The 14,397-nt window shown below is 43.9% G+C and overlaps 1 protein-coding gene across 2 annotated transcripts in view; it reads left to right on the top strand.

Annotated features, from left to right (window-relative positions):
• Positions 1-14,397, top strand: part of LOC106607867 (protein cornichon homolog 3-like) — a 45,556-nt gene that overhangs the window by 14,968 nt on the left and 16,191 nt on the right. For both annotated transcript variants that reach the window (XM_014205317.2, XM_045720890.1), the window contains exon 3: positions 4,375-4,422. In XM_014205317.2, the coding sequence (XP_014060792.1) occupies positions 4,375-4,422 (48 nt within the window). The remainder of the gene's footprint in view (positions 1-4,374; positions 4,423-14,397) is intronic.

Raw genomic sequence — 14,397 nt, 5'->3', positions numbered from 1 at the left:
TGTGCGTTAGTGTGAGTTTGGGTGTATGTGATGATTGTTTTGGGGAATTATGTGGTGCGTGTGTTTGAATCTGCGTGTGTGTGTCTGCGTGCGTGTGTGTGTCTGCGCATGTGTGCAACTTTGTTGTGTGTGTGTGTGTGTGTGTGTGTGTGTGTGTGTGTGTGTGTGTGTGTGTGTGTGTGTGTGTGTGTGTGTGTGTGTGTGTGTGTGTGTGTGTGTGTGTGTGTGTGTGTGTGTGTGTGTGTGTGTGTATGGGCTTGGCAGAGATGTGTGATCTGCAGCTCTGCATTAATAATACAGGAAGCAGCTGGCTGCATGCTGTTCTGTTCCTCCTTACCTCCTCCTCCGGACTGGGGCTGACTGACTGGTAGATACCTCACATCACAGGTTTAAAGGCTGCAACGCCCTGGCTGCATCTGAAATAACACTCTATTCCCTCTATAGTGCCCACATAGGGCTACCAGGGCCCACATAGGGCTACCAGGGCCCACATAGGGCTATCAGGGCCCACATAGGGCTAACAGGGCCTACATAGGGCTATGGTCAAAAGTGATGCGCTACAGTATGTCGTGCCATTTCAGATGCACACTCTGAATCAATTATCGTTCCTCTCCTTTGATTCCCTCTGGGGTTTGTTGTTTTTTAATCCCTCTGACTCCCTTAGTGATTTGAGCAGTTTATGTATGATGTTCCTGTGACAACATACTGTAGTTTGAAGGTGACTTTGACTTACTGTACTGTCGCAGCACTTGAATTTTGACAGCTGTGTGTCCTTTGAAAAGTTGGATGGAGAGACAACGTACTCATGGACCAGGATTGCTGAGCAGTTTCAAAATGCACATTTATGAATTACTTTTCTTGGAAGTCATTGTCGTAGCTTTGAAAATTATCTCAAATTACAGCAACACTGTCAGATTTTGCCGCATTTGCGTTGCATGTAATCATTAACTGCATCTGGATGCTACACTTGATACAAATCCCTTTGATCTCAGAGAGAGAGAGACTAACAGTAAGTCAAAACGTGTCGTTATCACTGTGCAACTTAAATACTTTGAAATAGAAGGTCTTTAGTGAAGTCCACTGCACAACTTGTCTTTCTCCCCATGGCCTCCGTCCTATCCACTGTGACATGGATACGACCCTCCCTCTTTCTCTCCTTCCTTCCATCTCTCTCCTTCCCACCCTCTCTCCTTCCCACTCTCCACCTCAACCACATCATGAGTCCTGAGGGGAGTGTTGGAGATTGATGGCTTCCTCCCTGGGCACCACCCTGCTCCCCTGCCACCCTTGCCACCTCTGGTACCTCAGCCTCACACCCAGGCAGCAGGCTAATTAGGGGCTGACTGTCATCATCCCCTCCCCCAGGGGGCACTCTGGGAGTCAGGGCTGACCCTGGAGGAACCGCAGGGAGGATCCACCAGGCTCTCACAACACACACACACAGAGAGAGAGAGAGGCAAACACACAAACCACAAACACAAACATACAGCTGTGAGTATCTATGGTTCTGGGGCTACAGGCACAGGTATAAAGACAAGGCCTCTTATTATTGGGACTATAATAGGTAGTAGTACCAACACAGAGAACAGTGGACTGAAAAAAGTAGGTTTATTCCTAGAGTTGGTGTGTGTGTGTGTGTGTGTGTGTGTGTGTGTGTGTGTGTGTGTGTGTGTGTGTGTGTGTGTGTGTGTGTGTGTGTGTGTGTGTGTGTGTGTGTGTGTGTGTGTGCGTGTGTGCGTGTGTGTGTGTGTGTGTGTGCGTGTGCGTGCGTGCGTGCGTGTGTTAGTATACACGTCCTCTGGGTCTTGCAGTTTATGGGGACGCACTCTCGGCCCAGATGTATTTCAGCCCTGTCAATGTTGTTTATTTTGAGGAGATCAGTGCCTAGCTACCTATCTCTTCTGAGACTCTCAGACGACACACCAGTGCTGCGCCTGATGCGAAAACATGATGCTTTAATATTCCCCACAGCGCTCAGGGCCCTGCTTGTCCTTTGTGATGCTGATTACATCTGTTGCTTCTCCAACTCTGGACTAACTTTCTATCAGCTATGATGGCCCGCAGCAAATAATATCATCTTACTCTCGCATTTCAAATCTGACTGATAAAACAGTGAATAAATTAATTCCAGGGAAGGAGTGTCCATAGTTTCATTATCATACAGAGAGAGGAGTATTTCTTGTGTTATGATTGTATTGCCCTAGACTGGTCATGGAATTGCATACTACCCATGTGCTCATACTACTGTATAGGTTACATTTTAATTCATTCTTTAGTAAAATTCTATGTTATTGTTTCCACAAATGGTGAATTAGGACCTGGTGGTTTAGATTACTGTAAGAGTGGGTCCTGGCTAGAATCAGTGGGTTTCTTAACTTGTTTGGACACAGGAAAACTACAAAAGCTTTATAGGTTAGGTAACCACTGGCCCATGTAATTGACCGGATACTGAACTTGGGTTGTTGGCTCACTGCCTTAACTCCACTCCCTTAGAAAACAGGGTTCATAATAAAGGCTTTTTCGGCAGTGTTAGAAGCACGGAGACCTCAGATCTCAAGTCCTCAGTCACAATAGGAAGCGAACTACCTGCACAATACTGACAATACATCAACCTCCCTATTACTGGATCGTCATTTCACCTCTCCTCTCCTGCAGGAAGTGAACCAGTAATTAGCCCATATCCATTCAGTCCTCCGACAAAGTGCTGTGTGTACTTTAGTGTACTCTGTGAAGGTACACTCCAGAGAAGGCCTTCTAACCTGACAAACACTCCTCTTCTTTTCTCAACAGTTCCTTCAGACTTCTCCTTCTCTCCTCTCCCTTCTCAGCCTCAGTTTACATTTGTTTATCATATTTACAGTGCCCCGGCACACTTGCTTGTCAAGCAAATTCTTGCTGAGTAACATTTCAACGCGAACCCAGTCTAATTGCTTGCTAATGAGAAGTGTTGATACGTCGGCAGTTATCTGCCGTCTCCATGGCTGCCACTGGAATATATTAGCATGACCTCGTTCATATTCCTCCTCAAGATGGAGAGAGGAGAGGAAAATTCGGGTTCGCCCCAAATAAGGTGCTGCAGTCTCATAATAGAGCTAATTTACTGTATCTTCTCATAGATGTTGTGGTTTTCTTATGCTGATGTGCTGCAGTGGGTCGTGAGAGGACAGGGGGAGGGAGCAATATCTGTTTGGAGAACATGAAAGTACTCTGCAGATTGAGTTCATGAATGTATATGAGACTACCCGCAGCTCAATTTCATATCTCCTCAACCCCAACCTCTTTCATACTTCTACCTAATAGCACATTTCTCCATTTTAAAGACAGTGGATTGGACTTAAGCTAAAGTGAACATTGAAAGTGAATTTAAAACATGTCAAGACGCTTTGCACTTTTAAAATTGAATAACAGTATAGTAACAGGAGGTAATTTAAGAAATGTTCCACCGTCTTTACCCAAAACAATTTCAAGCAGGCTGAAGTGTAGATAATGTGCCCTATCAGATTTTGAGATGAGAGATAAAAATGGCAGAGACTAACTGTCTGATGCTCAAATCAAGATTAGCACATTTCCCCGACAGAGTGTGCCCGTAGAACCATTACAATGGTCTTAGTTCCAACATACGCTAGGCTGGCTCCTCTACAGTAGTGTTACCTCAGATTACATTATTTAGAGGCGTACAGTGGGCCTCATGATGAATTATATCCACCAGAGGTTATTCTGTAGTGGGGGGCCTTTTCACCAGCACCCCGCAGTGGCTGATAAGCCTGTTTGGACGTCATTCATATACCATTCATCCTCCAGATAGCACATCAACCAAGTCTCTGATAGAGACCAAAATAGGAAACGTTTCTATGTAATCGCCATGTGCCATGCTGCTCAGATGCGCCATTCAATAAGTAGTGCCCGCCTCCTCGCCTCGTCTGGCATTGTTTTTTCTAAATATGGCCCTTGATAGACAAGTGCTTTAAGCATTGCTGGGTTGGCTTGACAAAGTCCCAGCACCACACACAGACAGACACAGGAAAATGCAGCGTCTGCTTAGAGCTCACCAGAGGTGGGGAGGAAGGAACTAGCCTCCTCCATGTCTCACTGTAGGCCTGCACAGCGCAAATCCAGTCTCACAGGCCAGTCAAATCATGCTACCCTGAACACTCCGGAATACCACAGTCATTCTTACCAGCTTGTTACAGATGTACTACAGGCCTTGGTGGCTAGACAGATGGGCTCACTACACTCTCTAGTCTAGTCACTAAGGTCTGTAAAATTCCCCTATTTTGTGGACTGATGCACCTCATTTAGGCAACTGTTGTGTTTCCATATGTATATTTAATGTAAGGATATAACTGTTTCCTGTTTCCTGTTTGGCCCCTTCAGAGAGAGCGACTCCGGAACATTGAGAGGATCTGCTGCCTGCTGAGAAAGGTAAATAGTTACTGAACACTGTCCTATTTAAAACACTTCCATTCATTACTTCATATGATTATGTCATTTAGCCTACATTTTAGAGCCACCAAAGTCTATATCTAGACTTTGCACAGGCGTGAGTACAGTGCTGTACTTACTGTATGTCAAAACATTCATATTCCTGTTTAGTCAACTGACATTATGAATGAGAAACGGTTTTGGTGAAGATTAAAGCTTGTCCTTGCCTTCAGAAAGCTGCCTTGTCTTTATAAAAAGACAGTGTGTGTCCAGTGCCTGTGGTCTGTGAGCCTGAGGTTACCGTCTGGGACTGAGAGACAAAAGGATTCTTTCAGCTCAGTCTCAGCATGACATCTGTTTCAGTGGCCTGTGAGGCTTCATCCTACCTCTGCCCTCTCTCTCTCTGTGTGTGTGTGTGTGTGTGTGTGTGTGTGTGTGTGTGTGTGTGCGCGCGCCTTGGGCTGATGGAGTGGAGGCTGTTGTTGTTCTTTATCTCTGTTGTGGACACTGTGCCTGAGGCTCATCTGTCACCCCTGGAGACTACAGTGTGGAGCTACACCAACACTACATCAGAACAGTGGTTGACTCTTATTGTCCTACCCTGCCTGGAGTCATAGAGCTCATTTGTGCGAGTTCATCGTTTCTAGAAGCTCTTCAACACAGCATGGACAATGTTACTGAAGATATGGTTATTGTTTGCTCCTTGTATGTTCCAAATGTATTCCTTCAGCATTTGCCGATCTGAGCCATATTACTTAAAATACTATATTGATCTTATTTTTGATAGATTGTAGGGTTTATTTTTGATATGGGCTTGTTTTTTTGGCAGCAGGTGCTGTGCGTTGCGATACAGTCTCAGAGAAGCACTAGCTGGAGCCTTTATTTCACACAGTTTGGTTTGAGGGTCACAGCAGCAGAACCAACCATAGAGTGCTGCTCATCTATCTTTCTCTTTTTGATTTTGGTCTCATTCTCCCTCCCCAGTCCCCACACACCTCAGTGAGTACTGAAGTAGAATCATAGCAGCAAGGCCCTGGAACCTGCATCACCGCTTTGTCCTGATCCCAAAATACACAAGAGGACCGTTTTCTCTCTCCTCTTTCGTTGGAGGGAGATAAGAAGGAGAGAGCAATGGAGGTAGATGAGAGAAAGTTATAGAGATGGAGAGAGGGGGGGTAGAAAGAGAAAGGGAGATAGAGAGATGAGGGAGAGCTGCTGCGCACCGGTGATTCAGAGCCAATCAGAGCGGCTGTATGGTGTTGAGTCATGGAGGATTCCACTCCCTCCCACAGCACTTGGCTGGACCCATGCCATGCCACCATGTCTGACTGTACAGACAGCCTCCAGTCCTTCAGGCTGCACTACCACAGACTGAACAGACAGCCTCCAGTCCTTCAGGCTGCACTACCACAGACTGAACAGACAGCCTCCAGTCCTTCAGGCTGCCCTACCACAGACTGAACAGACAGCCTCCAGTCCTTCAGGCTGCACTACCACAGACTGAACAGACAGCCTCCAGTCCTTCAGGCTGCGCTACCACAGACTGAACAGACAGCCTCCAGTCCTTCAGGCTGCACTACCACAGACTGAACAGACAGCCTCCAGTCCTTCAGGCTGCGCTACCACAGACTGAACAGACAGCCTCCAGTCCTTCAGGCTGCGCTACCACAGACTGAGCAGACAGCCTCCAGTCCTTCAGGCTGCACTACCACAGACTGGACAGACAGCCTCCAGTCCTTCAGGCTGCGCTACCACAGACTATTTAACACAGCAAACTAGACTTCTCACAACACTTCAACAGGTTCTTTGGCAAATGGATGGGGAGTGTCATGTTGACCTACTGTTTTACCTCTAAGCACAGTTCAGCTCACGGAGAGTTCTCAGAACACCTCGAATGCAGTTTCCCAGTGTAAGGGGTTATAAAGTGATAAGGAGCGTAATCCTTCTAATCTGTCCTACTATGTGACCACAAGTTTAGCACATCAAGCTGTTTGCACTTCTCTTCTCATGCTGTTTCCTAATGTAATGGGGTAGAAAGTGATAGGTCGTGCCATTACTAGTCAAAGAAGCATATATCCTCTTTGTGTGTGTCTGCATGTTGCAGTTTGTACTATTAACGGAGAACGGTTGTACTGTATGTTGCACACAGATATGATGATGAAATATTCATGTAAATCTATGACACAACCCAGGAGGAGAGGATTACCATGGATTACCATTAGAAAGTCTTGGTAGATAGCCGTGTTTGTGGATCTGTCTTCACGGGATATTGAAAATGGATTTTGAACTGTTAATACTAGACCTCTCTTACTTGACTCTACCTTAGTCCTCTTGCGTTTCTAACAGGTCACCCCAGTTCCCAGAGCCATATTATTACACTACAGTAGGAGATGTAAAAAGAAGTTAAAAAAAAACCAACAACTCTTCCTCAAATCCTGCATGGAAATGTAGCATACTGACAGAACAAACAAATCCTTGTGAGCTCAGCACTGATAAGGAATAGGACTGAGTGTTTCCTCAACACCCTCCCTCTGTCCCTCGCCCAGGTGCGTGAAATTGCATACTTCTCCCCAGCCAGAATAATCAGAGCTTATGCAAAAGAACTGGAGCTCTGATCCCAGGCAGTGGCAGAAAGGGAAAAAACACTCACCTGGCGATTCACAGCCCCCGTTAAGAAATTGAAATGAATAATAATTATGCCAGCGCATTGTGTTGGGAATTGGAAATGGAACCGGGATTTGAGGAGTACAGAACATAGGTGTTGGTGTTGTTTTCTTGCAACCCAGTGGATGTAAAATATAAAGGTAGAATGAGGTTTGCATTCATCTAATAATGAATTTAATACTGCACATTGAATCTTGGATTGATTCATTCATGTTTCCATTTATTATTTCTCCAAGTCATTATCCAAGTTATTCATTGATTTGGGTAACTTATGCAGGAGTTGTTCCTGTAGACTCCAGTATTTTGATTGGGCCGCTGCTTTAGTGCTACTCTGCTCCTCTGCTTTGATGCTCAGGCTGTTGAAGAATAAAAACGTCCCCGGCAGGAAGACTTCTCCAGCACTCATTACACCTCTGTCTCTGCTTCTTATCCCTTGTTCAGTCCTCTTCTCCTCCCTAATGGAGTAAGGTTCATGTCCTGGTCGCACAAAACCTCCTGGATGAAGAAGCCTTGTTTTGTATTTCTTCTCCAATGTGAGTGTCATGGTGAATCTCCCTCACAGCCAATCAGTGCCCAGCGAGCGGAGGAGCACAGAACAGTCCCCGGTGGTTGCCGTAGCGCTGCGTGTTTATTCTTCAAACAAGGAGCTACTTTTGATGTTTCAGTACAAAGGTTTCCGCACTCCCCATAGGATGAGTGCTGCTAGATGGGAAAGAAGATGTTTACCAGGGTACAGACACAAGTGGCGTGTGGCGTAGTCAGATGATATAGCTACAGAGGAGCTGCTAGTTTGATGAAGCTCCTGTAAGGACTGTTGATGTGGAGCAGGAAGTACGACATGGTACACTGCACTGAGGACCTGGGGCTATACTTACTGTGATTCTGGGCTTTCTTGTCACACTGGGACCTTATGTGTGTTATTTCAAGTGTATGATGTCCAAACTGTTGCTGGTTTTCTCCTCACCTTCTATATGGTTGGATAGTGGGATGCATATTCATTCTCACTGTAACACATCAAGTTGTATTTGTCAAAAAAAAATGTAACCTTTATTTAACTAGGTTAGTCATTCAAGAACAAATTCTTATTTGCAATGACGGCCTACCGGGGAACAGTTAGTTAACTGCTGTTGGCAATTTATGTTATTCTTCAATAACACAAACTCCAAAGCAAATCAGGGGGAGAAAAATAGGTTTATTCCGAGAGGACAAATCAAGATGTTGTGCTGGGAGTCAGATGTTCAGTCTTCCCTGTCCTCAGCTTTTCCCCCTCGAACAAAGGAACAGGATGTCATTTATAACCCCCCACCCTAGCCTGGGGTTGACCAATCAGAAGTCCTTGCAGTACAACTTGGCCAATGGCCAAATAACAAGTATCCTGCCCCCGACTCAATGTGCAGACCAATGACAACGTGGCACACGTTGCTCTGAGTTCAGGAGTGACATTCCACAGATCCTAAACAAACTTTCAGTTACTGGCCCAACGCTCTAACCACTAGCCTACCTGCCGCCCCTGCGCCGAATACAGGTGTAGACCTTACAGTGAAATGCTTACTTACAAGCCCTTAACCAACAATGCAGTTTTAAGAAAAAATAAGTGTTAAACAATGAATAAATAAAAATGTAAATGAAAAAATAACAAAATAGAAAAATAACAAATAATTAAAGAGCAACAATAAAATAACAGTATGAGGCTATATACACGGGGTACCGGTACAGTCAATACGGGGGCACAGGTTAGTCGTGGTAATTGAGGTAATATGTACATGTAGGTAGAGGTAAAGTGACTATGCATAGATAATAAACAGAGAGTAGCAACAGCTTAAAAATGGGGGGGTCAATGCAAATAGTCTGTGTAGCCATTTGGTTAGCTGTTCAGGAGTCTTATGGCTTGGGGGTAGAAGCTGTTAAGGAGCCTTTTGGACCTGGAATTGGCGCTCCGGTACCGCTTGCCGTGCGGTAGCAGAGAGAACAGTCTATGACTAGGGTGGCTGGAGTGTTGCAGCTGTAGAACTTTTTGAGGATCTGAGGACCCATGCCAAATATTTTCAGTCTCCTGAGGGGGAATAGGCATTGTCGTGCCCTCTTCACGACTGTCTTGGTGTGTTTGGACCATGACAGTTTGTTGGTGATGTGGACACCAAGAAACTTGAAGCTCTCAACCTGCTCCATTACCGCCCCGTTGATGAGAATGGGGGCGTGCTCTGCCCTCCTTTTCCTCTAGTCCACGATCATCTCCTTCATATATATACAGTATATTAACATATTTGCCCAATTTGAGTTACTATAAAAAATGCATGAAAAATATTTTTGGTGGAGGACCTCGGGCTGCATATATGCTACAGTATGCTGTACTGATAGACAGCCACAGACATAGTTAGACAGAGCGAGACAGTTGTACTGGAAATCCCCCAAATCATCGGTTCAGACTGTTGAGCACATTAACTCACTTTGGCAGATATTGTGAACTGCATAAAATCAGTGCTCATCTCACTGTCATTTCTCTGTGCATGATTTGAATGAGCAGGGCGCATGTTTTTCAATTTTCACCTGAAATGACATACCCAAATCTAGCTGCCTGTAGCTCAGGTCATGATCCAAGGATGTTCTCGCCTTGCCATGATTAAATGCGGTGATATGTGCTTTCAGCTTTGCGCGAATGCTGCCCTCAATCAATGGTTTCTGGTTAGGGTAGGTTTTAGTAGTCACAGTGGGTACAACATCTCCTATACACTTCCTTATAAACTCGCTCACCGAGTCAGTGTATACGTCAATGTTATTATCTGAGGCTACCCGGAACATATCCCAGTCCACGTGATTGAAGCAATCTTGAAGCGTTGAATCCGATTGGTCAGACCAGCATCGAATAGACCTAAGCATGGGCGCTTCCTGTTTTAGTTTCTGCCTATAGGAGGGGAGCAACAAGATGGAGTCATGGTCAGATTTGCCAAAAGGAGGGTGGGGAAGGGCCTTGTATGCATTGCGGAAGTTAGAGTAGCAATGGTCGTGTGTGTTACTCGCTTGTGTACAGCAATTGATATGCTGATAGAATTTAGGTAGCCTTGTTCTCAAATTAGCTTTGTTAAAATCCCCAGCTACAATAAATACAGCCTCAGGATATATGGTTTCCAGTTTGTATAAAGTCCAGTAAAGTTCTTTGATGACCGTCTTGGTATCCGCTTGCGAGGGGATATACACGGCTGTGACGATAACCGAGGAGAGTTCTCTTGGGAGATATTTGATTGTGAGGAATTCTAGGTCCGGTGAACAAAAAGACTTGAGTTCCTGTATGTTGTTAAAATTACACCAAATTGATCATGAAACATACACCCCCGCCATTCTTCTTACCGGAGAGATGTTTGTTCCTGTCGGCATGATGCACTGAAAATCCCATTGGCCGTATAGACTCTGGCAGCATGTCCCCAGCTAGCCATGTTTCCGTGAAACAGAGTATGTTACAATCCCGGATATCTCTTTGGAAAGCAACTCTTGCCCTATCTGGGCTAGCTAAAGCCAACTTCATAAAATTACTACTAGGTGGCTAGTAAATCAAATCAAATCAAATGTATTTATATAGCCCTTCTTAGATCAGCTGATATCTCAAAGTGCTGTACAGAAACCCAGCCTAAAACCCCAAACAGCAAGCAATGCAGGTGTAGAAGCACGTAGTATTACAGAGAAACAACAACAACAACAACAACAAAAAAAAAATAATATATATATCTTGTTTTTTCGCAGGACACATCTGAAGGGGCACGTGCCCCTGTGCCCCCTATGGGCATTACACCTCTGTTCCAACCAGTGTCTTGATCAATACGATCCTCTAGTATAGTCTACACATTGTCAGTCTGCACATTGTCAAGCTACACATTATCAGTCTACACATTGTCAGTCTACACTTTGCCCTTACTTTTTATGTCATTGTATCTTGTTCTACCTCTCTTAGTAGGCTATAAGAGTGAGTAAGGCATGTCTGAGCTTAGTTCATGATCCCATGACTCTTTCAGAAGAGGTGTGAGGAGCAGAGCAGGTCCCTGCATATTTCTGCTTTGTCCCTGGACACTAGACCAAAGGGGCTAGCAGCAGCATACTGCCTAGACATTTGCACTTCGGAGTGTTGATATATCCCTGGATACTCAGGATGAAAGGTCTAGTAGCAGAATATTGCAGAGATACCAGTGGTCTACTTAATTGTCAAGTGTCATCTGAAGTCATGCTAGCTCATGCTATATAGACACAGAGTTTTGATTCTGTTTCATTTCTATTACTCTGGGGTATAGTGGTCATGGCTTTCACCAAAGTGGATTGCAATAGAATTCTAAACCCAAGACATTTCGTACTGTAAAACAAGAGTGGTCAGCAGACTTTGATCTTCAGAACATGGACAATGTTTAACCTGATTAGAAACAGGTTTTCCTGATTTACTCTATCTTCAAGCATGTAAAATATCAGAGGTGCTGAGTTGAAAAAATAATTCAGACAAGACTTTGGAGTTACTGTATGATGGACTATCAAAGCAGTGGCAACTCTATATCTTTATAATGAAAATATACATTTCTGTGAAATCAGTTGGAAATGTATGTATGTGAAGAAATTCGTCTTGGCCCCTAAGACTCTCATGAACTTCTACAGATTGAGAACATCCTGTTGGGCTGTATCACCGCCTGGTACGGCAATTGTAAGATTCGCAACCGCAGGGCTCTCGAGAAGGTGGTGCGGCCAGCCCAGCGCATCATCGAGGGCACACTGCCTGCCCTCCAGGACATCTACAGCACCCGGTGTCACAGGAAGGCCAAGAAGATCATCAATGACCTCTGCATCAAAGCTGGGACTGAGAGACTGATAAACAGCTTCTATCTCCAGGCCATCAGGCTGTTAAACAGTCACCACTAGCCTGCCTCCACCCAGTACTCTACCCAAAACCTTAGTCATTGTTACTAGCCGACTACCACCCAGTACTCTACCCTGCACCTTAGAGGCTGCTGCCCTATGTACATAGTCATTGAACACTGCTCACTTTAATAATGTTAACATACTGTTTTACCACTTTATATATATACTGAACAAAAATATAAATGCAACATGCAACAATTTCAAAGATTTTACTGCGTTACAGTTCATATAAGGAAATCAGTCAATTTAAATAAATTAATTACTTCCTAATCTATGGATTTCACATGACTGGGAATCCGGATATTAATCTGTTGGTCACAGATACCTTAAAAAAAAAGATAGGGGCGTGGATCAGAAAACCAGTCCGAATCTGGTGTGACCACCATTTGCCTCATGCAGCGCGACACATCTCCTTCACATAGACTTGATCAGGCTGTTGATTGTGGCCTGAGGAATGTTGTCCCACTCCTCTTCAATGGCTGTGCGAAGTTTCACATCGATTAGTACACATCGATCCAGAGCTTCCCAAACATACTAAATGTGTGACGTCTGGTGAGTATGCAGGTCATGGAAGAACTGGGGCATTTTCAGCTTCCAGGAATTGTGTACAGATCTTTGCAACATTATCATGCTGAAATATGGGGCGATGGCAGCAGATGAATGGCACGGAAATGTGCCTCAAAATCTCGTCATAGTATCTCTGTGCATTCAAATTGCCATCAATAAAATGCAGTTGTGTTCATTGTCTGTAGCTTATGCCTGCCCATATCATAATCCCACCGCCACCATGGGGCACTCTGATCACAACGTTGACATCAGCAAACCGTTCGCCCACACAACACCATATACGTGGTCTGCGGTTGTGAGGCCGGACGTGTTGCCAAATTCTCTAAAACAACGTTGGAGGCAACTTATGGTAGAGAAATGAACATTCAATTATCTGGCAACAGCTCTGGTGGACATTCCTGCAGTCAGCATGCCAATTGCATGCCACCTCAAAACTTGAGACATCTGTGGCATTGTGTTGTGTGACAAAACACATTTTAGAGTGGCCTTTTAATGTCCTCAGCACAAGGTGCACCTGTGTAATGATCATGCTGTTTAATCAGCTTCTTGATATGCCACACTTGTCAGGTGGATGGGTTATCTTGGCAAATAAGAAATGCTCACTAACAGGGATGTAAACACATTTTTGCACAACATTTGAGAGAAATAAGCTTTTTGTGCGTATGGAACATTTCTGGGATCTTTTATTTCAGTTCATGAAACATGGGACCAACACTTTACATTTCAAGTTTATATTTTTGTTCAGTATACTATATTCTAGTCAAGGCTCATCCTATTTAACTACTGCTATTCACTCTTTTTCTATTCACATACTGTCCATAATGTCTATACACACCATTCACATACATATACTGTATATTATTTATATACCGGGCTAATTTCTTGCAATTTTATAAATTTTGCCATGAGGTTTTGTGCTGTGTATTTATTATTGACATAGCTCATTCTAATATTTCTACTACTGTACATTGCATTTTAGTTAGGCTGTTTATACACACCGCATATTTATTTATGTATTGGATTCTTGGCATAGTTCACTCTAGTATATCTACTGCTGTACATACCATTCCTAGTATATCTGGTGTAAATTCTTCCAGTGTAGATACGTATAGATTGCATTTGGATTACTGTTACACTGTTATTTGGGTTGTTATTGGATTTGTTTAGAAATGTTTTGATTTCTTGTTACGCTTTCTGTTTTTTGTTTTTTTAAAGGTATTATTTGTGTACCTGTTTGACATTTTACTGCAGTCTTAGGAGCTAGTAACATAAGCATTTTGTGCACTCGCTATAACATCTGCTAAACTGTGTAGGTGACCAATAACCTTTGATTTGATTTGACGTGTATGGAGGTGTACACTAATGTCCTACAGAGGCGTTCCAGTCTAGCCTTTGTGGCCAACTTTTCATCTACCCGCAAAATTTGATGAACTAAATGTACTGTGGATTCATCTGCTACCAGGTCTCAGAGGAATACGTATCTTTTAAAGAGAAAATATGTATAATTATTTGCCGCACTTAATTATCGTTGCTGTTGTAAGGGGAGAGACAGTAATTGGAGAGTAGGAGCTCTTTTGATCTCTGGCGACAGCGGAGGACACGTTCTGCTGCTTAAATGAGAGCTATATCCAGGTTAGTCATGAACCCAAAGGCGCTAGGAAGAACAATATTTAATACATGATTGTATATCTGTTACCAGATGACCTTTAGTTAGTTTCAACCCCTTTTCTACATCAAGTTACCTGGAGGAATTGAATGTATTCATTCCATAATGAACATACTGCTACTGTATAATTATGAATATGAATACTGAATATAGGACCTGGCGCTGTCATGGCCCTTGACACGAGATGA

This window comes from Salmo salar, chromosome ssa06 (assembly GCF_905237065.1).
Source record: "Salmo salar chromosome ssa06, Ssal_v3.1, whole genome shotgun sequence".
Taxonomy (NCBI): Eukaryota; Metazoa; Chordata; class Actinopteri; order Salmoniformes; family Salmonidae; genus Salmo; species Salmo salar.
Note: the sequence above shows the minus strand (reverse complement) of the source record. Positions and strands in the feature narration are given on the sequence as shown.